The 22,041-nt window shown below is 45.8% G+C and overlaps 3 protein-coding genes across 4 annotated transcripts; 2 read left to right on the forward strand and 1 right to left on the reverse strand.

Annotated features, from left to right (window-relative positions):
* The first annotated feature begins 397 nt into the window (after positions 1-397).
* Positions 398-3,407, forward strand: c2h6orf120 (chromosome 2 C6orf120 homolog). 2 transcript variants are annotated; one of them, XM_046375319.1, is made up of 2 exons: positions 398-535; positions 2,233-3,407. In XM_046375319.1, exon 2 carries the CDS (start codon positions 2,281-2,283, stop codon positions 2,836-2,838), a length of 558 nt encoding a protein of 185 aa, XP_046231275.1. In that variant the 5' UTR covers positions 398-535; positions 2,233-2,280; the 3' UTR covers positions 2,839-3,407. The 2 variants fall into 2 exon arrangements, with proteins under 2 accessions (XP_046231275.1, XP_046231284.1); XM_046375328.1 differs by lacking the exon at positions 398-535 and adding an exon at positions 719-900.
* A 1,472-nt stretch (positions 3,408-4,879) lies between these two features.
* Positions 4,880-5,682, reverse strand: mrpl21 (mitochondrial ribosomal protein L21). The gene has a single exon (XM_046375306.1). The coding sequence runs from the start codon at positions 5,628-5,630 to the stop codon at positions 5,049-5,051; it is 582 nt and encodes a 193-aa protein (XP_046231262.1). The 5' UTR covers positions 5,631-5,682; the 3' UTR covers positions 4,880-5,048.
* A 979-nt stretch (positions 5,683-6,661) lies between these two features.
* On the forward strand, positions 6,662-21,755 carry wipf2a (WAS/WASL interacting protein family, member 2a). The gene is made up of 8 exons (XM_046375039.1): positions 6,662-7,174; positions 11,415-11,554; positions 12,590-12,722; positions 13,717-13,851; positions 14,404-15,072; positions 17,206-17,454; positions 19,011-19,112; positions 19,534-21,755. The coding sequence occupies exons 2-8, from the start codon at positions 11,492-11,494 to the stop codon at positions 19,575-19,577; spliced, it is 1,395 nt and encodes a 464-aa protein (XP_046230995.1). The 5' UTR covers positions 6,662-7,174; positions 11,415-11,491; the 3' UTR covers positions 19,578-21,755.
* The last annotated feature ends 286 nt before the right edge of the window (positions 21,756-22,041 follow it).

Genomic DNA, 22,041 nt, shown 5'->3' on the forward strand with positions numbered 1-22,041 from the left:
GGGAATTGGTGCCATATAAATAAACTGCATTGAAACATGTGGGAAACCTGGAGGGTTTGTGGGGGAAATGAATTGACTAAACCACCGCAGAAAGACTGCAGTTTGGACATGTCCTTTGGGGTTGTTTGTTTTTCTATTATGCTGTAGCTTTAGTTTATGATTTTAGGTCGAGCTTATGTGGGTCAGACTGTGGGGTCAAGCAAACAAAGCACCTTTTCATGTCTGATTCAGTAGAAACACTGTGATAAAAGATAATGCAGCAATGGCCTTCAAATTGTCTTAATACTTCAAAGACTAAAAACAATCTTATTATTCACTTATCCTTGCATTATCACGTCTATGCGTCATTAAGTTCCGTCTTTCGCAGGCCACACGCATGAGGTGCGTGCAGATGCGTGCAGTGCCCACGTGTGACCAGTAGGCGGCGTCGGCGGGCGGTTCTCGGTTGGTCACTTAAAGGAAGTGAAGAAGTGAACTTTGTTTCCAGCTGGTTGCTGTGTTGAGACGAAGATGCTGGTGAAGAAACGGCAGCTGTGTAAGTAACCGGAGAGGAGTGTCAAACGCCTTATTGATACGTGTTAATTAATCAATTCGTAACTTAATGCATAAGTTTGAAGTCATTATGCCGCCTCTCTCTTGTGGAAGCCTGAGCGGATTTAGCGAATAAGCTAGCAGCAACGTTAGCTGCGTGGTAGCTTACTGAACTGTGAGTGTTAAGAAGCTAGCTAGCCTGGTTTAATAAGTAGCTCGCTGTGAGCTCAGGCTGACGCTGCAGAGTGTGAGCTAACGTTGACAGGAAGGCTGTGATACGTCTGTTTAGAGGAACGCCTATTTTTGTTTTTTTATTTCAATCCCTTTGGTTGTCGACGTTGGAGCTGCTGGCAGGTGCCTCGTTAGCAGGTTAGCATCAAACTTGTCGAGGTGTTTAGTTATTCCCGAGGATTCATAGTAAATTGCTCGCACGTTTCTGCCTTGAAAGTCGCGAACCCGAACATTAACGTGAATATCAGACGACCCGATTGGTGAACGACGTTAATAGCCGGATCTGTTGCCTGCCTGCCAAAGGTCACACTCAGCAGTCGGCCGATCGGATTATTTTTAGCGGTGCAGAGGAGCTTTCAGGCGGTTTCTCAGCTTTCACTGGACTGCGGGGGGTTGGAGAGGTAGTCGGCTAGCAGCTCACGTTTTTACACGCTGATGTGTTTTGCTCATTAGCAGGAAACTTACTTTTATGTGTGTTTTAACAAACTGGGCTCCACAACAGGTTAATCCGGACAGACAAGGTCGATGAACCCCGTCCTGACTGTGTGCATCCCCGCCAAAGACTGCAGGGATTGATTAACTTCTCTGACACACACACACACACACTGACAGGAGGGAGTTAGCATAACATCACACTGACAGTTAGGAAAAGCATTCAGTCAGACTGTGTAGATACTTTTAAATGCTTTGTGTGGTTTTACTGGTGGTGTAGTGGTTTGGATGGTGCTCCTCACGGTGGTGGAGTTACTTGGTGTCGTGGAGTCACGTGACGATTACCGATGGACCGGATGGGGCCCAGCCATATGGACAAAACCACATGTCACAGTATTGTTACAGTAATGACAACAGAGAGTTTTAAAAAATGCTAACACAGTGAGATTTGTTTGAGAAATAAGGATCATTAGTATGGATGTGATGAGTGTGGTTAAGCCAAACAGGTGGAACAGCCCCGTGAGCTCAGGTAATGACACCAAATCCCTGCAGTGTGGCCTTTGAGACCAGGGAAAGACGGCGACAGTATCTGAAGTGTGAGACGATATCCAGTCTCACATCTCAGTATTGATAGTTTGCCTTAAAACAGGAGTAATCAAACATTTTATGGCTGAATATTTTTCCTCTCCATTTAATTTAACCACAAGAAAGTTTAAATCAAACACCGACTTCTTTCCAGACGAACAACTTAATCATTAACTTTTAATTTAGTACTGTAGTACTGCACTGGAATTTGTGAGGTTCTTGTACTTAACTCCAGTGTTTCCTTTTACTGCTACTTTATACTTACAGTATACTCCACTGCATTTTGGTTTCAAATATTCTCTTTTTTTACTCTGCTTTATTGATATTGCTGGACATCCGATCTGACAATTGACTGGTGAATAATCTTGTTTATCTGTGAGTGTAACGCATCACAGCGTTATTTTCTCGGTTGGTTTGGCCGCCTCATGACGCTTCTGGTCCTGTTGTTGTCAGGCTGTCTGGTGTCGTCCAGGCGGTGACTGACCGACCGATGCCTTCATCATGATGCTGAGCTGCAGCGCTCTGGTCGTTGCCCTCCTGCTGTCCCAGGTCAGAGGCTTCCTGACCCCCTCAGAGGACGACAACGTCCCCGAAGAGTGGGTGCTGCTCCATGTGGTTCAGGGCCACATCGGGGCCGGAAACTACAGCTACCTGCGCCTCAACCACGATGGCAGAATCATCCTGCACATGCAAAGCCTCAAGGGAGACGCGGACATCTACGTGTCGGATAAAACCCTGCGTCCGAGCTTCGACACCTACAGGCTGCAGTCGGTCACCTGCGGCCAGGACGTGGTGGTGGTGCCGAGGGACTTTTCCAGGCCCGTGGGCATCGGCATTTACGGTCACCCGTCTCACAAGGAGAGCGAGTTTGAAATGCGGGTATTTTATGATCAGACGGTTCCTCAGGACCCCTTTGATAAGGACTCATATCCTTCAGAAGACGGACATAAGAAAAAGAAGTCCCCTCAGGCATCAGAGGAGGACTTTCAGGAAGAGGAGTCCATCTTTTGGACTATTCTAATTGGACTTTTGAAGATTATACTTGAGATTTTGTTTTGAAAAGGTTTTCCTGCCTCGCTGTGGTAACAGAAGGAAGAGATTTGGCTCAGTCAGCATTTAGACGTTCAAGAAAATAAGTTTTTTCCGTTCTGTAGGGATGAGAATTTGGGAGTGAACTCTGGCATTTCAGGATTGTCTTTCTTTGTGATCAAACCTACACAAGTTGTAGCTTCAAGATGAAAGTCGTTGGTGAGCTGAAGTCAGCAAATGTTTCAGAGTGTGTGTGTTTGGCGATGAGCACAGCAACATTAGCCTGTCAGCAGATTCGGCTTTGCTGTCCTCTCCTAAAAAGACAGAACAAAGTGTATTAAAGGGCTCGTTTGGGTTTCTTTCAGTGCGGTTGGTTTTGAGCTGCTTCTCCGTGTGGAGCACCACCTGTCTGCAGTGGCAGCAGGAGTGCAGGTGTAGGAAGCTGAGTGCCGGACGCGGCAGCATGTAGTCTTGTGCTGCTGACTCCGCCCACTCAGGTGCTCCTGCTGCCTCTGCAAAGTGGTGGTGTGCCGATTGCCTTCTGCAGGTAATACGATGACCATGGATAAGCACCTCATACAACCACACTTTAAAAACAACAACATGCTGAAATATCCCAGTAAGTCTGATTACAGACTGCAGTCATCACCTGACTTTGAGCCTTTGTGGTTTTCTGTAATGAACTGCAGTTCAACCAAAGGAAACAAGGGGGTCGCGTTTCTGGAGTCTTAAAGGACCAGTTTGGGTTTTTCAGTCCGTTTATCTTAAAGCTCACACGGCCGAGACGCATCCTGTTAGTCGTGTGGTGGTTTGTAGGGACTCCACTTCACTAACAGGACTCTGAAGGCCCTGAGCGGATGAACTTTGAGTGGTGCGACCTCACGGTGAGCGTCTGAGAACCAGATTCAGCATCAAACAGGCGTACGTGTTGAGGCTGTGAATGAGTGAAACCGCTTGTCTTAACTCCTCATGTCAACACCGCACAGGGTGTGTGTGTGTGTGTGTGTGTGTGGCTAGCTTTAAGTCTCGCTAACAGTATCAGAACTCAGCAATACCGTCGTTTTGAGACGTACACGATGTGAAGACGCCGCTGCCACGACTCGTGATTCTCTGCTTGCAGAGTTATTTCCTCGATTCAGACTCCAAATGGGAACATCAGGTTCATGAAGACGTGCTGACATTAGCAGCAACGTTTCACTTGGTTTGATCACTCGCTCTGTTTTTTTGTTTTTCCTTGTTGGACAAACTCCTGATTTAAACATCTTCATCTTGTGTTGGAGTTCAGTTATTAGTAACCTTGTGATCACCGAGCAGAAATGTTCAACAGTGCCTTCAGATCCGCCTCCAGCAGGGGTGAACCGTCGCAGTTTTCCAGAGAAGATTCAGTCAGATTTCTTAATAAAGCATTTTCCCCCCGACTGTTAAAACGTTTTGTGTGACGAGTCGTTTGTTTCAGACTTAACAGGCTGAAGGTGACGGATGTCTTTGTCAGAAGGTTTGACTGTGAGGAGAAACTGGTGAAATACTCCTCACTTCTTTAACAAGAGCTCAGCTTAAAGGTGCAGTTCACCCAAAAATGAGAATTAAAAAAAGCCTTGCAGCGTTCTGCTGAATGACTGGAGAAGCTGAGGATTTGTTTTAAAATGAGTTGATGTAAATCCCTTAATCACACTTTGTTGTAAGACTTCTCTGTTACCACTTAAAGGTAACATTGTTTTGCTCCATTGGTAAATTGGCTCTTGTTTCCAAAGTCATATCCAACCAGCATAAAGACAAGGTACAGCAAACAGAAAAGCAACAAAGCCGAAAAAAAGCTGAAACCAGCAAATGTTTAATGTTTCATATCAATAACGTCATCAGTGACGACTTTAATGTTGGTCGACTAATCAATGTGTGAATATTCTTTATGTGTGATTTCTGATGCATGAGCATATTTCCACAACAGAAGCCACATTCTGAAGACTTCACGAATCTCACATACTGCGTTTTCCTGCATTCAGGACAAACTGAGGCATTCAACACCTTTTAACCTCCAGGACTTACAGGATTTAGGAACAATCTTTGAAACATCTGCCATCTGCAAAAGATGAAGCTTTATTTACAGGAGCACAACAGAGCAGACTGCAGGGCTCAGGTCTTCAGAAACACAAAGTCACTTTGGCTCCCTGAGCCCAACGCGTTTTAATCACACAGATCAACCGGTCCGAGTGTCAGATTTACAGTCCTCAGCATCATCATCATCATGCCAGTCTTGGGGCCAGCTCGATGCTGTTGATCCTCAGCACCGTCTGTGGCTGGATGATGGTCTTCTTGCGTTGGAACCGGTGTCTTTTCCAGAACCTCATGTGGACTTTGGGCCAGGACTCGGTCTTCTCGATCACGGTAGCCTCGACCCTGACCAGGTCCTTCCCCAGCAGAGGCCTGCCGATCAGTGTGAAATCCTCCGCGCCGACCAGCAGCACCTTCTCCATCCGGATCCGCTCCCCGCACTCCGCTTCGATGTGGTTCTCAGTCAAGATCAGGTCTTCGTTGGTGACCTTCCACTGGCGGCCAGCGAAGTGGACCACGGCGAACAGCCGGCCGAAGTCCTGCTGGTTGATCTTCTGGTTCACGGTGCTGACTACCGCGGCATGTCGGCTCCGCTCCTCCTCCTCCGAGACCCGGACCAACTGCTCCGACCATGGAGGTCTGGACAGCGAGGTCCGGGGCACCAATTCCCCGCTCGCGGTGCTCTGTGTTCGGACAGCGGCTGGGAATAGGAGAGACTGTCTGGGTAACAACCTGCATGTCCTCCACAATCCCACTCCTCTGCTCAGCGCCATCTTGACAGGAAACGCATGAGTTCGCACTGCGCATGCGTTGCCTCTCCACACATTCCATTTTTGCACATGCGTCAGCGTGCAGTCACCTGACGTTCTGCTTTCCAAACTTCAGTGGTGGATATTTAAGACAAAAGTTACATAAAGTAATACAATGGAAAAATATTCAAGTACAATACTTTAAATAAGAGTAAGTACTACAGATAAAATATACTTTTTAGTTCTTAAAGCACAAAGTAAGTAATTATTTTATTAATATTTATGAAGGCTGTCCACATACTGAGAAATCCTTGAAACATTTGGGAATCTACTATTGGAATTTCAGTGTCAGATTATAATCTGCTGATGTTGATATTATTCCACCGCTCAGTGAATATTTTCATCTTATTACAGGACATTTATCTGTTCACTGAGAAAAACAAAAAGAAGGCAGTAAGGTAGAACAATGATAGATCAAGGTGGGGCTTGGTATGACTGCTTCAATGACTCTTGTAATACTGACAATCATTTTCTTCAGCTTCCGGGAAATAAAAACGTTTGAGGGCGTTAGGAACCATAATTGAGTGTATGTATTAGCTGTGTAATATGTGTGACAACTAAGTCTGCCCGTCACAACTTCAATTTAAGTCAGATTTAAGTCTGTTAGATATGGAAGTTGGCTATATTATAGGTGATGTCGCCATTTAACCGTCCTTTTATCTTATTTGTTTTAAATTTTCCATTCCCTGCATTTATAGTCGATAAACTTTCTATAGTTACTTTCTTCTGTTGTGTTTGATTTGTAGGATTTGATTTTAACTGATTGGAAATCTGCTTTTTAAGAGGAGCTATATAAATTCTTCTTATTATTGTGACTATTATTATTATTATAATACCATAATTCTTAATAATCTTGTGAAATAAAAGATGCACCAATTTTCTTTAAAATGTGTCTAAGTAAAAAGAAGGACAAAAATGTTCAAGTCCTGGACAGTTCTGTCTTTACATTACCAGCTCGGAGTCTGGAGTTGGACATTTACTGCAGCACCTTAACGCAGCAAATCTACCTCCATTTTGTATCGGGCGGCCCGTTTCCGGGTTTCTGAGAAGGGACCGATAAAACTGTGTCAAGGGGGAGTATGGCTCTGCTTGCAGGTCAGGAGTGCGGGTAAAGTTTTCCGTAGCTACCTGAAACTGCTAAAAGTGATTTTTAAACACTTTCAGAAGTTGTGTATGTGCTTCTTGATCGCAAAGAACTCTTGTTGGCAGAGTTTACAGCCAGCCGGACTGCGCTGACACTGACAGCTGGAAAGTAAACAGCTCGACGCTAACCAGCTAACCCCAGCTAGCTCTATTATACCCGCCACCAAACCGTCGAGAACAAGCTAACGTTAGCCGGCTAACCTGTGAGCTTTTTGGTGGCGTTAAATTACATCACCAGGACTTGCCAGCACCCTCCCATCCTAATTTTTGTCAAACTCCTCCGTCGAAGGATTGCCACAACGGCACTTTCCATTCATGTTGTTTAGGAGGACGAGACTGTCAAACCTCCTGTTCGTCGAGCCAGGGTAAGTAAAATGTTAGGATGTTGAAGCTAACTTAACCCCACCTAACTTTAAGCTAGTGCCAGGTATGTTTGTTCCGTTGGATCTTTACCTGGGAGCGGCACGAGCGGCTGAACGACCTGCCCAGGCCTGATAAATCCTGTTTTAATGACATGTAACGTTATGTGACGCTGTTTGAATGTGTTTTTTTAGGAAACTTTGGATTTTTTTGCAAGAACATGTATCATTTACTTTATTAAACTATAGTTCAATATTTATGTAAATACCCGTTAGCTGCACGGTTAAACAAAGTTAGCCGAAGAACGCGTTTCTTATGGCCAGTGGATGAGCACACAAAGCGGGCTGTGTTCTGCCCTGGGCTGTCAGAGCCCCTGAAATCCTGGAAACACGCACTCAGACCCGCAGGCCTTTAGCTCAGTGTATTTCCTTGACCGCAAAACCGTCTGACTTCCTCGTACAGCCCCCTCCCTGCCTCCCCGGTGGTATTTATCTGTGCTGTTGATGTGGGCGAACTTCTCGCTGTTAAATGGTTGTTTACTAGTTGTTAGGATGAGCAGCTTTATGGAGACCAAACCTCGGCAATCATGACCTACATAGGACTTCCTTTTGCTTTGATCTTGCATTGAAAGGATTAGTCAGATTATGAGGGTCAAAGGTCAGGACCTGTTGGCTTTTATCAGTGTATCGCTGTGAGTTTTGCATGTGTTTGTGAAAGTAGACATCCTGCAGAGGTAACAGATGATCATCAGGGCACCACGGACATGTTTTCTTCTTCTTCTCTGCCATCATACAATAACAGAGACTGATAGTGGAATTTCCTACTTGATTATAGATATTCAGAATTTAAATATCCACCACCTCATATGTCCTCCTGTCTGTGGGTTTTTTACAGTCACGTATTTGACTAAGCGGTGAATCTCATCCCATCCTTGTGAACGATTGATCCCTCCCAGGATGACCCTTTCAAACCAAATCCTTTACTGTCACCTGTTAGCCTGTTTACCTGTCGAATGTTCCGCACAGATGTTTTTTAAAGTGGTCCACAACATTGCCAGACTTCTGTTGCCCCTGTCCCAGCAGGTTTGAAACGTGTTGCTTACATCAAGTTCAGAATGAGTTGATATTTATTAAAAAAAAAACAATGAAAGTGATGAGGAATTAAATATATTGCCTTCATACTGTTTTTAGTTGAGTATATGTCAGAAACAATGAGCCGACGATCACATTCTGTCTTCAGTGCCTTACACATCATCAAAACTTCGGGGGTTACATGAAGTTTATTTACTGTCAGGCCTAACAGACTTATTTTATTTTACCCCATGCAAGTTGATAACTCGCTTTGATGCTGAAGCCCGTTAATTGATGTGTTGACTAACAGAAAATTGATCAGCAAGTTTTGATAATCAGTCATAATCATGTTTGTTATTTTCAAGCAAATTTCCCAAAGTATAAATTACTGGTTCCAGCTCTTATTGCTGGGAGCCTGTGCTTCTATTTGTGCTTTTTTTCTAGATGAATAAATTAAGTGAGAAGATGATTAGCAGATAAATCAATACTGAAAATAATCACTAGTTTCAGCCCTAATAGGAATAATACAACCAGCAATTATTATTATTATTGTTTAAATCTTTCTCCAAACTCAGGCATTGTCATGTGTCCCACAGAAGAGACCCGTGACACTGTTGGCTCACTGAAGTAACATCTTTATTTTAAAAAAATTACTCCTGCAGTTACCTAAAGGACAGAAGACAAGTTGAGGTCCTATTGAGATGTTCAGTATTTCTTACATCTGTTAGTGTTTCTGCAAGATTGTGTCAGCAAGACATCGGTTTGTGTCAGCTGTTATTCAGAAACGAGGAGTGTTGATATTCCATAAATAGAAAATAATGGCTGCAGCTGCAACAAGCTGCTATTTTAATATCCATTAATCTGTCTCTTGTCATTGTAATGGAAAATTCCCATCAGATGTTACCAGAACCCAAACTGACCTCCTAGTGGTCGTTTATGCTGTGAATCAAACTTGAGTGTTTTTACTTAACAACTGACTTCAGAGATTTTTTTTCTTTGATTATATTAATGCTAATTGATTGTGACTGATGGTTTTATCTGTCAAATTGGTCACAGGTTGATGCGTCTCAATTTCCAACAGAATGTCGTGGCTGCGTGAGATGTGTTAATAGCGGGTTGGACAATTGTTCTGATTATTAATCTAATAATAACAGCCTTGAAGCGTTGAATGCTTGTCACTGAAACTAGCCCCTTTGGCTTCAGTCCTTGCGCACTCAGCACATGTTGAGATAACGTAACGCCACAGTCTGAGTTTCTGTCTCTGCTGCCGTGTGTTTCCGTTTAAACCACGTCACTGACTGACTGGCGAGCTTGCTCGGTGAGATTCCTTTGGTTTTCCTTGGTGAAAACTTGCCCCGACACTCAGCCAGGCGGCCTGAGGAATGGAGCGGCAGCAGAGCATGAGGGTGGGGTGAGGAGCCGACGCTGCCTGCATGAGCCAACAATGGACCCAGACAGCGAACTGGTTTGGGGAGATCCACTGACCTCAGTCATAGTATGCCGAGCTGACACATTCAGAGCAGTTTGAGGTAGATCGTAGTGGCTGTCTTTTAATTTGAACAGGCCTAACACTGTCTTTATCTTGAGTCCAACTGGGCAAACTCCTCTTGAAGCAGTGTTTGCACAAGTGGAAATGAGGGGAAACAACTGAACCAGTGGAATATTCATCTTTCACCAGGAGGAATCCCACGTGAGTCCGTCTGGTCTCCAGACTGCGTTTTGTCACTACGACACCCACCATAATGACATGACGACATGTGCAGAACAGGACATCTAAATGGATGACCACAAGAAGCGATTGGTTTGTTTATTGGGTCCAAGAAGTCTGCGTCACTTTTCTTGTGCTGCGGCTCCGGTGCTCTTCCTTCTGGACTCCTCCCCTCTGTCGGCCAGATTAGATATTCAGCCTGATATATTTTGGTCTGCATGGGCAAACACTCAGATTGCTTCTTTGGAATTTAACATGTAGTGATCAAGCTCAAATTTGCCTCTGGTCTGAGGCTTTTGTCCGTGATCTCCAGAAACCATCTGCGAGTGGAAAAACAGGCCTCCAGTCCTGTAGTGTGAACTTAGCAGCTTCCAAAGACCGTGTGTTCCCTCAGTAAAATGCAGATGTATTTCCAAAAAGTGCAAACCCCAACTGCATGCCAGCCTCGCAGGCAGCAAAGACAGCACAGTCAGTAGGATTTATCCTGTGGGCTCCACTAATTTGTGCTCCTCTGGATCAGCAATCCAACACTGCTGTCCTGGGTCAAACGGGTTCACAGCTGACATTTTAAAACACTCTCTTTCTGTCCACCTTCGTTGTCGAAATGCTCATCCTCTCTCCACACTTCACTCAAGTATGCCGAGAGCTGCTTCGGCGACTGCTGCCTTCGGTCAGAGAATGAAACGTGTCGGCATCCAGCTCGTCGTGCTGTTTTCTCTTTACCGTAGTATTCATATAAGCAGGAGTATTCTGCAGCTACACCTGCTGAGCTCGTGTTTTTACATGCTCAGGGTTTGTTCTACAAATGGGTGGAGTGACTTTCTGTACCGTAAGCCTCATAAAACCCTGAAGATGTTTTAAAAATGACAGATGACTGAGTTATGACAGTTCATAGTTGAGTGTCCACCATTAAGGAATCCATCAACTTCATGGTAGTCATGGTAGGGGAATATTTTTCTGTCAAAAGCACAGCAGCTCTCCAGTGTTATGCTCTACACAGCAACGTGTTGGATTCTGCCTCTGTAAATCTGAGGCTTACGTCCCTCAGTTTATTGGAGGCAGTGATGAAGCCCTTCCCTGCAACACGCTGAGCTCTCACAGCCCAGCAAGTCCTACTGTGATGAACTACAATGTTGTACAGATGTGTGTATCTCCTCCTTTTCCCTGTGCTTCGAGCCTCTGCTCACTCTTAGCTTCGAGTGTTGTCATGCAAATCTCAACCCAGTTTGGAATTTTAGCCAAATTTATGTGCGCTCCATCCACTGGTGCCAGCAGCCAATCAGAGATGCGTCACTAGCAAGCCAGTGCCTTCCTGTGGCATGTGACCGGTTTGTCACTGTCAGGACTTTTACACCTGACTTCCAAAGCAGAGTTATGCAGCAGAGAGGCCAAACTCGTGACGGTGTGTGAGGATTTGGAGGCTCATTTCCCTGTTTGATCAGTTGAAATGCGTCTGTTGTTTTGCAGGAGTCAGTGTGCCCAGCTGACGTGGTGAAGCCACCGGAGCTTACCCCCACACAGAGAGGTGCCATCAGTGGGACAGGATGCCTATTCCTCCCCCTCCCCCTCCTCCTCCAGGACCCCCGCCTCCCCCCACCTTCAATGAGGTCAGTGACCGGACTGAACACACACAGGTTACATCACACAGCCCCAGAAGCTGAGAGGTAGCAGAGTCCAATGTAGCCGAGTTCATCTGCAAGGCGGCTAACGGGCTAAGTTTAAACTGTTATGTTTTCAAGGTTACGAATATTCTTGAATTCAAATGTGAGGCAAAAATCTTTTGATATTGAATTCGGAAAGAATTAAATTATCCTGGTTAACACACACGATCAGAGTTGATATGAACAGCTGGTTGAAAAAGTGACAATATTCACTGATTGCTGTGGCTGCAAAGGAAATCTGTAAACTCAGTTTTATCACATATAAATTTTGGATGTGACAAAGTGCTTGAATTTTGATCCAAAAGTCTGCATGAACCCTGTTAAATTTAGAGTTTAGTCAGTGTCCAGTCAGAGAGTCATAACAGTTTACTGTTTACCAGCCTCCACTGTACGAGGTAGACCCCTTCATTCATGACGCTTCAAACTCCAAAGTCCCAGCACTGAGTCAGTGCTTTGTGTGTCCTTTTGTGCGTATTTAGTGTGTCGAAAAAAAATCAGTTTAAAATTACAGGTGAGCAGCTGCCTGTTCCTACAAAGGTTCGATTATAAAAGCTGTGCTGAATGTGGTTTGGCTGGATTAGCTGAGATAAGGGAAAGTAGTGCACAGTCACTTGTTTGGTTTATTCTGCCTGGGTACAGTTACTTCCTCTGTGAGGTCTGGAGTGCAGCTAATTACTCCTGAACTGAGTCCAGCCTGACGTCAGAGCTGATGATCATGTTCCCCTGGTTGTTTCGGACTTACCGCAAAGTTCAAAGTTAATTATAGCAGTTTCAGACACTGAAGTCAACCTCTGCCAAAGTCCCTGAGCTGCTGTCCAGTACGCCAGCTCCAGGCGTCATGTGACTTGTGTTTACAAGTCGTGGTTCTCGCTTTGAGTGTGCTGTGTGAACCCAAACAAACCGAGTCCACAAACCTCCCACTGCGGCTCAGACCCTGGGAAGCTGGAGGTGTGACCGCATCTCTGTTAACTTCCTCCACAGGCGAACACGACTCCTCCCAAACTGAGCTCCTCCGAGTCTAAAGGCCGCGGAGCGCTGCTGTCGGACATCTGCAAAGGCACCAGGTTGAAGAAGGTCGGAGTGGTCAACGACCGGAGTGCCCCCGTTATAGAGAGTAAGTCACAGCAGGTCCACGCCAGGCGCACATGCACGCACATCTGAACGGATGTGGGAGCTGACTGAGAATACACACACACACACACACACACACACACACACACACACACGCTACAGACACAGGAGTGGAATTTCTTTTTTCAAAATGAAGTTAACTCTTCTTTGAGAGCTTTTAGCTGCATTTCACGGGCTTCAAAAAACTGAACGAAGTCTGCTGATGAAGGCTCTAATACCATTTTTATGCCAAAATGAGCACATGAAAGCAGGTTTAAAAACAAACAAACAAATGAACGAACGGATAAATCTGATTTTTAGAAAAGCTGGTGCAGAGCCATGTGACCCTGTCGCACTGAGGACAAAAGCCAGATCTCAGTGGGACCTTGAGTTAAGATAAAAAAAATCAGTTTACTGTTTTGTATTTATTTCATTTTGAGCCTGTATTTAACAGGATAGTAGTGAAGATTTTAATCCTTAATTCCATAAATGCATGAAAGAAACTTTTCATACGTGTGCTGATTAAAAATACGTCCTAATCTTCAATAAAGGAATGTTTATGATCGTCTGTGCAGATCTGATGGCCTGATCAGTCTAAAAGATTGTTCTTGTTAGAAAAACTGTCCATTAAAGCATTTTAAAGTTCACTGTCATCAAAAAACCTTGAAAATACGAAGCTAAGATGTTTCAGTCACACGTATTTTGAGCCAGAATGAGCCGTCATCCTGCTCTGTTGTTTTTCCACTCATAAAATAGAGGAAACAGGAATATTTGCATGGAAAGGAGGAACTAAGTCAACACACAGCTTTTCTAGCAATGTTTCCACACATTTCCTGTTGGAACTCGCACTGAAATGTTGCTCCACCTTTTCTCTGCACACTTCACCACCTGCCGTGTCGCTGAACAACTCCTGTTCTCTGCAAATATTTGAATATTTAAATGTATTACTAGAGCTGCCTGATGTGTCCATATTGACTTGGGTCTCATTTGCTCACCAGAATCAGGTGGAGGAGGAGGAGGAGGTGGAGGTGGTGGTGGAGGAGGAGGAGGAGGAGGAGGGTTTGGAGGTGGAGGTCCGATGGGAATGGGAGGCCTTTTCCAAGGAGGTGTGCCAAAATTACGCCCAGTTGGAGGTAAAAAGTTACTTTGAATGTTAGATTTCTAATTAAAGGTCTTTGCTTTAATGTGATTGCTTAGAGTGTTTGGCTTCAGGTGTTTTCTGTCAAGGCCACATTAATAAACCAGAGAGACTGGACCCAAAGTCAAAGTCCACCTCTGAGGGGAGTGAGCTGATACAGCTTGTACCAGACTATCAGTTTGTTCAGCAAAAAGGGAACACGCATGGGAGATAAACGGAGAAAGCATCTGGATCTGAACGTGGTTACTTCCACAGTCCTCTCATCTGATGGAGCAAACAGATTTATGGCCAGAGCCAAAGCAGTGAGGAAGGAGGGATGTGAACTATGGATGAAAGTCTAGGATGTGCTTATAGTCAGAATGTGTGTGTTGCACATGCAGAGCAGAGCGGCTGTGGAGGAAGAGGTTTAAAATAGAAAATAATCAGCACATCAGTTGCATAATAACCTGGCTGTTGTAGTTGCTCTTTGTAGGAGGAAGAGGTTTTTAACTTTAGTGTTACGCCTTGCTGTGATGCCATCAACACCACCTCTTTGTCCTCCACCCAGATGGTCCAGCCGGTGGTTCGGTGGGCAGATCCGCTTTACGGCCCCCGGGGTCGCGGCCCGCGGCCCCTCGACCCCCGACGGGCCGCTCCAGCTCACCCTCCCCGTCCAGCAAGCCCTCTCCGTCAGAGCAGCGCTCGCACCGCCCGTCGCTCCCTGACATCTCCCGCCCCTCCAGCACCAGCAGCAGCTCGTCCACAGGTGGCGGGATGAAACACAGCACCTCCGCCCCGCCTCCTCCTCCACCCTTCAACAGAGGTGGTCGTGGCAACGCTCCGCCTACCCCCAATCAGAAAGCACCTTCCTCATCCTCTCACAGCAGAGAGAAGCCCCTCCCACCGACACCCAACCGAGGCCATACTCCTCCCAGCTCTGTGAAGCCTCCTCCATCTTCTAGCAGACCGCCGACAGGTGGCTCTTCAGCTCCTCCACCTCCCCCGCCGTACAGACCGCACACATCAGGCGGCGTCTCCAACGGGCCGTCCAACACCGACGGGGGCGGGGCTCCGGAGCTACCACAGAGGCACAACTCTCTGCACAAAAAACACTCATCTGGAGGCGGCAGCCAAGGACGCAGCCACGCTCCTCCTCCACCTCCTTCATCTTCTCCTTCCTCCCAGCAGGGCGGAAGACCACCACCACCAGCCAGAGAGCCACCAGGACGCAGAGCAGGTACAGCAGTCCGCACCGTGAACACACCACCGTCAGCATTCAGGTCTTTTAAGGTTGGACGTCTTGACTGCAGATTGATGTCAGTCTTATTACATGCTGATATGTATTTCCAGTAAACCCAGTGGACCCAGAGGTAGCAGAGACCTGACCCGGGTCTCGTTTGGTCAGATAGACTCCCATTGTGTTGGTGGGGGTCTCAGGTCTGCATGTCTCAAAGCCTGGGTGGACCCAAATGTCTGTGATCTGACGGCGTATGCTCATCTGATTGTAGATCATAGATTGATTATCAATTTAACTCGAAGATGATCAGTATTTTGTTGAATTCCGCCTCCCCACTTCCTGTCCCTCTCAGAAAGCCGTAATAAATGGTTTGATTGTTTCAGCTCAGTTTCACGTTATGTAAACACGGTGAGTGTGTCCCAGTCCCAGTGATGGAGACAACATCAGGTCTTCTGCGTCAGCTGGAGTCGTGGAATGTTCATTCAGAGACCAGAGCGAGTTTTGACTTGTCATCTTAACCCAACAGAGTGTGCTGAAAGGTTTCCTCCATGATCAAGCGGAGGGCAGGGACCCGGTTTGATTGGCTCTTTGTAATGTCTAAATCCCTCTGATGTCCAAGCCTGATGTGTGCACACACACTTAACACACAGAGTATCTTCTGACTCTCTGTGGTTTATCCCTCTGTGGATCAGCAGTCAGTCGGGCAGGTTTCAGTATCTTAGCGTGTGGAGCAGAAGCGTGTTTGGACTTGACTGGCTCGATGCTACATGAGTGACGGCACATAAGAGGAGCCTCCTTATGGTTCTGAGGTGAATTCTGTCTGAGCAGAAATTAAACTCGTTTCCTCCCCGGAGCAGATTTACTGCTCTCTGGAAACATTCATAATTTGAATTCAGGGTGAACACACCAAACAGGAAGGCTCTTGTTAGCTGGAGCCGTGTGTTGTGATTGGACGACGCAGCGACTCGCCACGAGGCCTCCTGGTTTCTCTGCATTCCTGAAGCCCTGTGGAAGATTCCTGCATTCTTCCTGACTTTCACTCTCTGCTGTTTTCTCAAGACGCCTCCTGTTGCTTTCGTTGTTCCTGTCGTTTTCTGATGTCTCAAAGTAAAAATGGGGCAGCGCAGTCGCGTGTTGCTGGTGAAGCAGCTGCACTGAGCTCTGCTTTGTAATGATATGCACACACACACACACACACACACACACACACACTGTTCACTGTTCAGCCGCATATGAAGCACTGTGCTGCTATATCTGAAACTAGTAGTTCATTCAAAGGTTTAAGGTCATTTATGAAGAAAAGAAAAGAAAATCTGAACATTCTTCAGTTCCAGCTGTTCAAATGTGAGAGAATTTTGCTTTTCCCTGTTTTTCTCTAATTTTAGATTGAATATCTTTGGGTTTTAGGTCTGTTGTTTGGAATGAATTGAGACACTGAAGATGTTTCATAGCATATACCTGAGCTGATTGTCAGTTGAAGCCTAACATGTGTTAGCATATTACTGTAATTAAAAACAATAGTAAAGATACTAATGACTAATTGTGTGTCTAATTTTGGCTGACTTTCTTCCCTCTGGGTCATAGTTTGTAGCTCAATAGAAAATTAAAGTCAGTCGTCAGTCTTGCTGCAGATGGTTGATTCACCACAGTGAATATTAAGTAGGATAAACAGCACTTATTTACGGTACAATGAGTAGGGACCATTTTCAACTCTCTTGGGGTGCATTTAAGAACACTCTGTGATTCGGGAATTGAGTTACAGAGTGGATTAAAGTTGTGCTTTAGAGAGAAAGTGAACACAAGTGAAAAACATCAAATCAAAAGAAGCATAATGTGATTCAGAGTTGATGATTTTGAAATCAGTTTGTTGTCAGAGAGCGGTTTCCCTCTTCCCGGTTGTCAGAGGCTTCTTGAATGCACCAACAGTGGATTATTTCTTGGTATCAGGCTGTAAAAAAGGGCCACAGCTGATCTGTCAGCAAAATAAACTTTCATCAGAAACTTTGGGCAAAGACATTCATTAAAATCCTGAGCTCTGCTTAATATACAGAGTAACATGAGTGTGTGTGTGTGTGTGTGTGTGTGTGTGTGTGTGTGTGTGTGTGTGTGTGTGTGTGTGTGTTGTCCACACAGCTCCCCAGGTGCCCCCTCTCGGGTCTCGTAATGGCGGTCGGGACGCCCCTCCTCCCCCGCCCCCATACCGCGTTCACAGCTCCGGGACCTCAGAGACCCACAGCCGAGTGGGCAAACCACCTCCACCTCCCTCCTCTTCCTCCATCTCATCCTCCTCTTCCTCCTCCCGAACCCCAGCTGGACCCCCTCCGCCGCCCCCGCCCATCCGGAACGGCCACTCCTCCATCTCCTCCTCCAAGTCCATCATAGGTGAGTCAGCACGGGCCGAAGCGGCAGCATGGCGTTCTCGGCTGCTGTGTTCACTTTGGCTTTTGCAGAACAAATGTGATGTTGGAACCAGAACACCACGCGGCTCTGCTCTCAGGTGTGACACCTGAACAAAGCGTGTTGGGTTTTGTCACGGGGGTATTTGTATTTGAGTCGGTGTGACCCTTCAGTAACCTCAAATATCAGTGGTGCTGCGTGTTCTCCTGCAGCCAGACGTCTTTCCACTCCTCAGCACTTCTCACGTGCCACAAATAATACAAGTGGGATTCCCGTTACTCCTTTAAAATGAAGTAACCCTTCATTTTGGCTGGCTGCTGATTTCTGCGTGAAATGAGATGTTATGACTCATGACATTTTAGTTGTCGACAAACCGCCGTGTTTTCTCTCTAAATGTCTCGGCTGCTCTGCTGTTGAACGGACTCTGGCCTCTCCTGTCGGGCGTTGCTGTATGTTTGTAGACATTCTCTGATCACCCTCAACGGCGTGTGTGTGTTTGTGTGTTTGTGTGTAACCCTCAGGTACTGGAGTTGTTCACATGTTTCTGATCTTGATGTGATGGCGATGAGTGACCCTCCATAGTCAAATATTCCTCTGAGCCCATGCAAATCAGCCATTTTCCTGTCTTCCTGTCGTGCTGGAACAAATCAGGAAGGCGCCGGCGGTTCCTCGATTACCGTCTGTCTGTATGGTGTTGTGGCACGTTGAATATTTAGTGAAACTGCTTTCCTTTGCCGCTGAAAGGCTGATCTTCGAGGTGTCTTCAGGCGCATCACACCACACAGAGCAGGGCTTGGACAGGACAGTGTGGCAGGAATAGTAACACTGAATGTGCAGATGTGTTAACCAAGGGGTGTTTTAAAAGTGAGTGACGTGTTTCACTGCTGAACACCAGACGGAAGGCAAAAAGTGCCCAAAACAGGAAGAGAAGGCAGCTGCAGTCCAGGCCTGTCAGTCAGCACCCTGGAAGATACCAAGAGTCTGAATTTACTGTCCTACAAAGCACTTTATTTAAATTGTTCTACACTGTGTATCACATGTGGATGTACTAAAGACCCTTAACTTAAAACAGGAAGTCACTTGAACCTCATAGTCACTGCTTTGTTTGAATTCAAACTGTCCGTCTGTGGGCTGTACTGCAGTCAGCCACCAGGGGGCACTCCAGGTGTTTTGGCATCAGTTTTGGGCAGCTCTCATGTCGTCCATCTTTATATACAGGTCTGTAAGGCTTGACAGGAAGTGAAGTAGTACTCAAGTCAAAACAGTGTGTCTGTAAGCAGTCAGTAACAGATATTACTGGTAGTTTTCAACAGTACAGCTGTCTTTAAAAGGGCGTTGACCTGGCTGCTTTTCAGTATGAAACAGTTCAATGCATCGCCGCTTGCTAACCAACAGCCTTAAAAATGTGTCAGAATGTCAACCACAGCTGAACACGACGAGCTTCAAAGCTCATGAGCTGCAGGCTGTTGTGTCTGGATCAGATCCTTCAGGTGGGCCCAGTGAACTGGGAACTTGATGCTTTTTTATTTTCCTTCCCTCAGATGATTTTGAGTCCAAATTCAACTTCCACCCGATCGAGGACCTTCCACCTCCAGAGGAGTACCGGCATTTCAACAAGGTCTACCCCAGCAAAAACAACAAGGGTACGAGCACTAGACGAACACTGAAGATCACTCGTTTATATTTTCAGTTAGTTAGTTAGTCTCAGCTGAGTCTGACTAACGCCTGGAACATTAAGTCCATCCAATATTCTTTTGTGTGTATTTGGTGTATCCGCCTCCTAACGGGAAAAGTTCATGGACCAATCCAAAGAGAGGATTCAGATTCACTCTCTGAATTGTTCCTTTAGTTTCAGATCGTCCCCCCACCATCAGAGGGTTTTGTTACTCATTTGCAGCCCTTCATTCGTCTCCGTGTCACCTCAGCCGTGTGGAATTTACAGCCTGTTGAGCAGCGTTAATCATTTCTACCTGTGTGTGTGTGTGTGTGTGTGTGTGTGTGTGTGTGTGTTTTGACGTGGGAGAACTGACCTGTAGTGACCCCAGTCTCTCCTTCTGCCCTCAGCCATGATGAGAGGAGCTCCTCCAGCTCCGCCGGTGGGGAGGTGAGCAGACCTCAGCTCAGGACCTTGGACTCTCAGTCAGCCGACTTGATGGGCGTTCAGTGGCGGCGGCGGTGGTGAAGAAGCACTCGAATCACAAACACACTACAACACATGCACGCCCACACACACACACACACACACACACACACACTAACACTAAACCACCAGCTGGAATCACAGGGTGAAAGTAAACACTACTACACCACGCAGGTTTGACATGACTCAGTGGTCACCTCCTCTCTTTGCACAAGACGACAGAAAACCACTCGGAGGCGAGCAGCTCGCTCGACCCTCCTGACTGCGACCACCTCCACTTCTCCTCCGCCGACTGTTTGACATATCAGGACCGAACTGGACTCTTCCAAATCTATGCATTCCATCTTTCTTTGCTAAAAAACAAATGCATATTCACAATGATGATGATGATGATGATGATTTTCATACTTCTGAATAACATCTTTGATTTTGTTTGAGTTTATTATTTTGCTGTCAGCATAAACTTGCGAGGGGACATTGGGCACTTTGTGTTTCTCAGCAGATGATTTACACGCCTCCCACTGAACGGTTAAAGCCTCAGATGTGGGGCTTCTAGAGTTTTAGTTTCTTTGTGCTTGACGGCCATTCCAGCAGTGCCAGGTGAGGGTGTGTTTGAATCAGATCTTTGTCAGTGTGCCAAAAGCGGGCGGAGTCAGATGACCTGCACACAGTGAGGACAGTTTCCAGACATCATGGTCTTCATGTCACTGACGTGATTTAAATTCTAATGCATTACTGGAAAGCTTGCCAATTCATGACTCAAGTCTGGCCTGGTTGGGGTTTTGGACATTTGAATGGGGCTGTTTTCTCTCTCTTCTGTTCTGAAGCCCCTGCTCTCCTTTGTTCGGGGGGTGTTTGTATTTCCATCTTCGGGCGATGTTGCACGGCAGCTTGGATTCTGTGCATGACTCTCCTTTATGCACTTAACTGACAGAAATGTCCCTTTGTTCCTTCCTGATGTCTTCTGACGAGCTGCAGTTCACATAGCCAGCATCCTTCTCCAGACACTCGCTGGTTCCTGCCTGGTTCCACAGTGGAGGCCGAGTCTTTATTATTGTTGTTATTATTTGGACCAAGTACGTATGTTTTAGCCACGGGTTTACAGTGCAGAGTTTTGGACGTGTTTATAAGGGATCATTTATCAACTTCCTGTCAAGGGAAGTCAGTCTTAAAGCTCAGCTCTGCTCTGAATCCATTTTACTTTGCTGCTGGTGGCCCTTTTTGTTTTGTTTTTTATAGAATGACTGTATGGCCAGAGAAAGATGACGTATTGTTTGTTTGCTATGCAAGGAGCAGTTTGTACAGATTGTAGTTGGTAGCAGCTAACCAAAACAACAACAAAAGGAACACTTAAGTGCCAGAGAACTGTGTAAGCTGATGGAGCTTCTTTACTTTTGACTTTTCTTTAAGCTTGACTTTAAAACACTAAGTACATCGTAGTCAAACTAAGATGCCATGCGGGAGGAGTGAACATCTTCCTCAGTGATGCAGCGCCTCCTGCTGGTCTTTGCCTTACACAAACGTGTTGTCACTCTCATCGGTACCAGCGCTTTTTACTTTTGTTTTTTTTTTGTTTGTTTTTGTAGAGAGGAGAGGATGACAACAAAGTAAATAAGAAACAAGTTTATTTGAAAATGCAATAAATATTGTATATTTACATTAAGGAATATGGTAATCATAGTTAATGATCTATTTTTATGTTGTAAAAAGCCTGTAATATAGGAAAGAGAAATGATTATAACAATGTTCCAGTCGCTGAGCCTCGGTCTGATAGAGCGGACTGTGCAGCACTGCTCTCCATGTTTGGCCACGAGGGCGGATGAGCTGAACGGATGTGCGTGAGGTTTCAGCAACGAGCCAACACTCTGGGGATCCTGTTTCCAAAGCTCGGGGGCTGCAGTGAAGGCGGGTCCGGCTGGCGGACGACGACGGCGACACACAAAGCAAACAAAAGCAGCAAAGGAACAACACTTCCTGTCCTGGATGTACGCTCACCTTGTCACACAGGTGACCCGACACCTTTGTCAACTCCTGTTCTCACCTTATCCACTCCGAGGGCAAAGAAAAACCCTGTGGTCGTTTCATGTTAATCAGCCATGTTTTTATCATTTGAAATAATTTCAAATAAAAGTGGGGGAAAAGGGTACCTGATGGACAGCGTTTTTGTTTTCTCTTCCTGTTTACTGCTGTTTTTGTCATCTCTGCAGTGACTTTTAGAGAAGAGTTTAAATCTTTTCCTGAATTAATGAATTGGTTGTAGCACAACTCAAAATATTCTAAATGTTTCTAACAGTATTTCAGTGTTTCTGTTGGTAAGTTTAAATATAAGGCCTGTACACAAACTGGTGACTTCAGCTGTCAGATGTGACTCGTCTCAACATCAACTACCAGACTCCAGCAGAAAAACTTGGTCACATGTTTGGTCGCCATCG

Source organism: Scatophagus argus, chromosome 2, assembly GCF_020382885.2.
Source record: "Scatophagus argus isolate fScaArg1 chromosome 2, fScaArg1.pri, whole genome shotgun sequence".
Taxonomy (NCBI): Eukaryota; Metazoa; Chordata; class Actinopteri; family Scatophagidae; genus Scatophagus; species Scatophagus argus.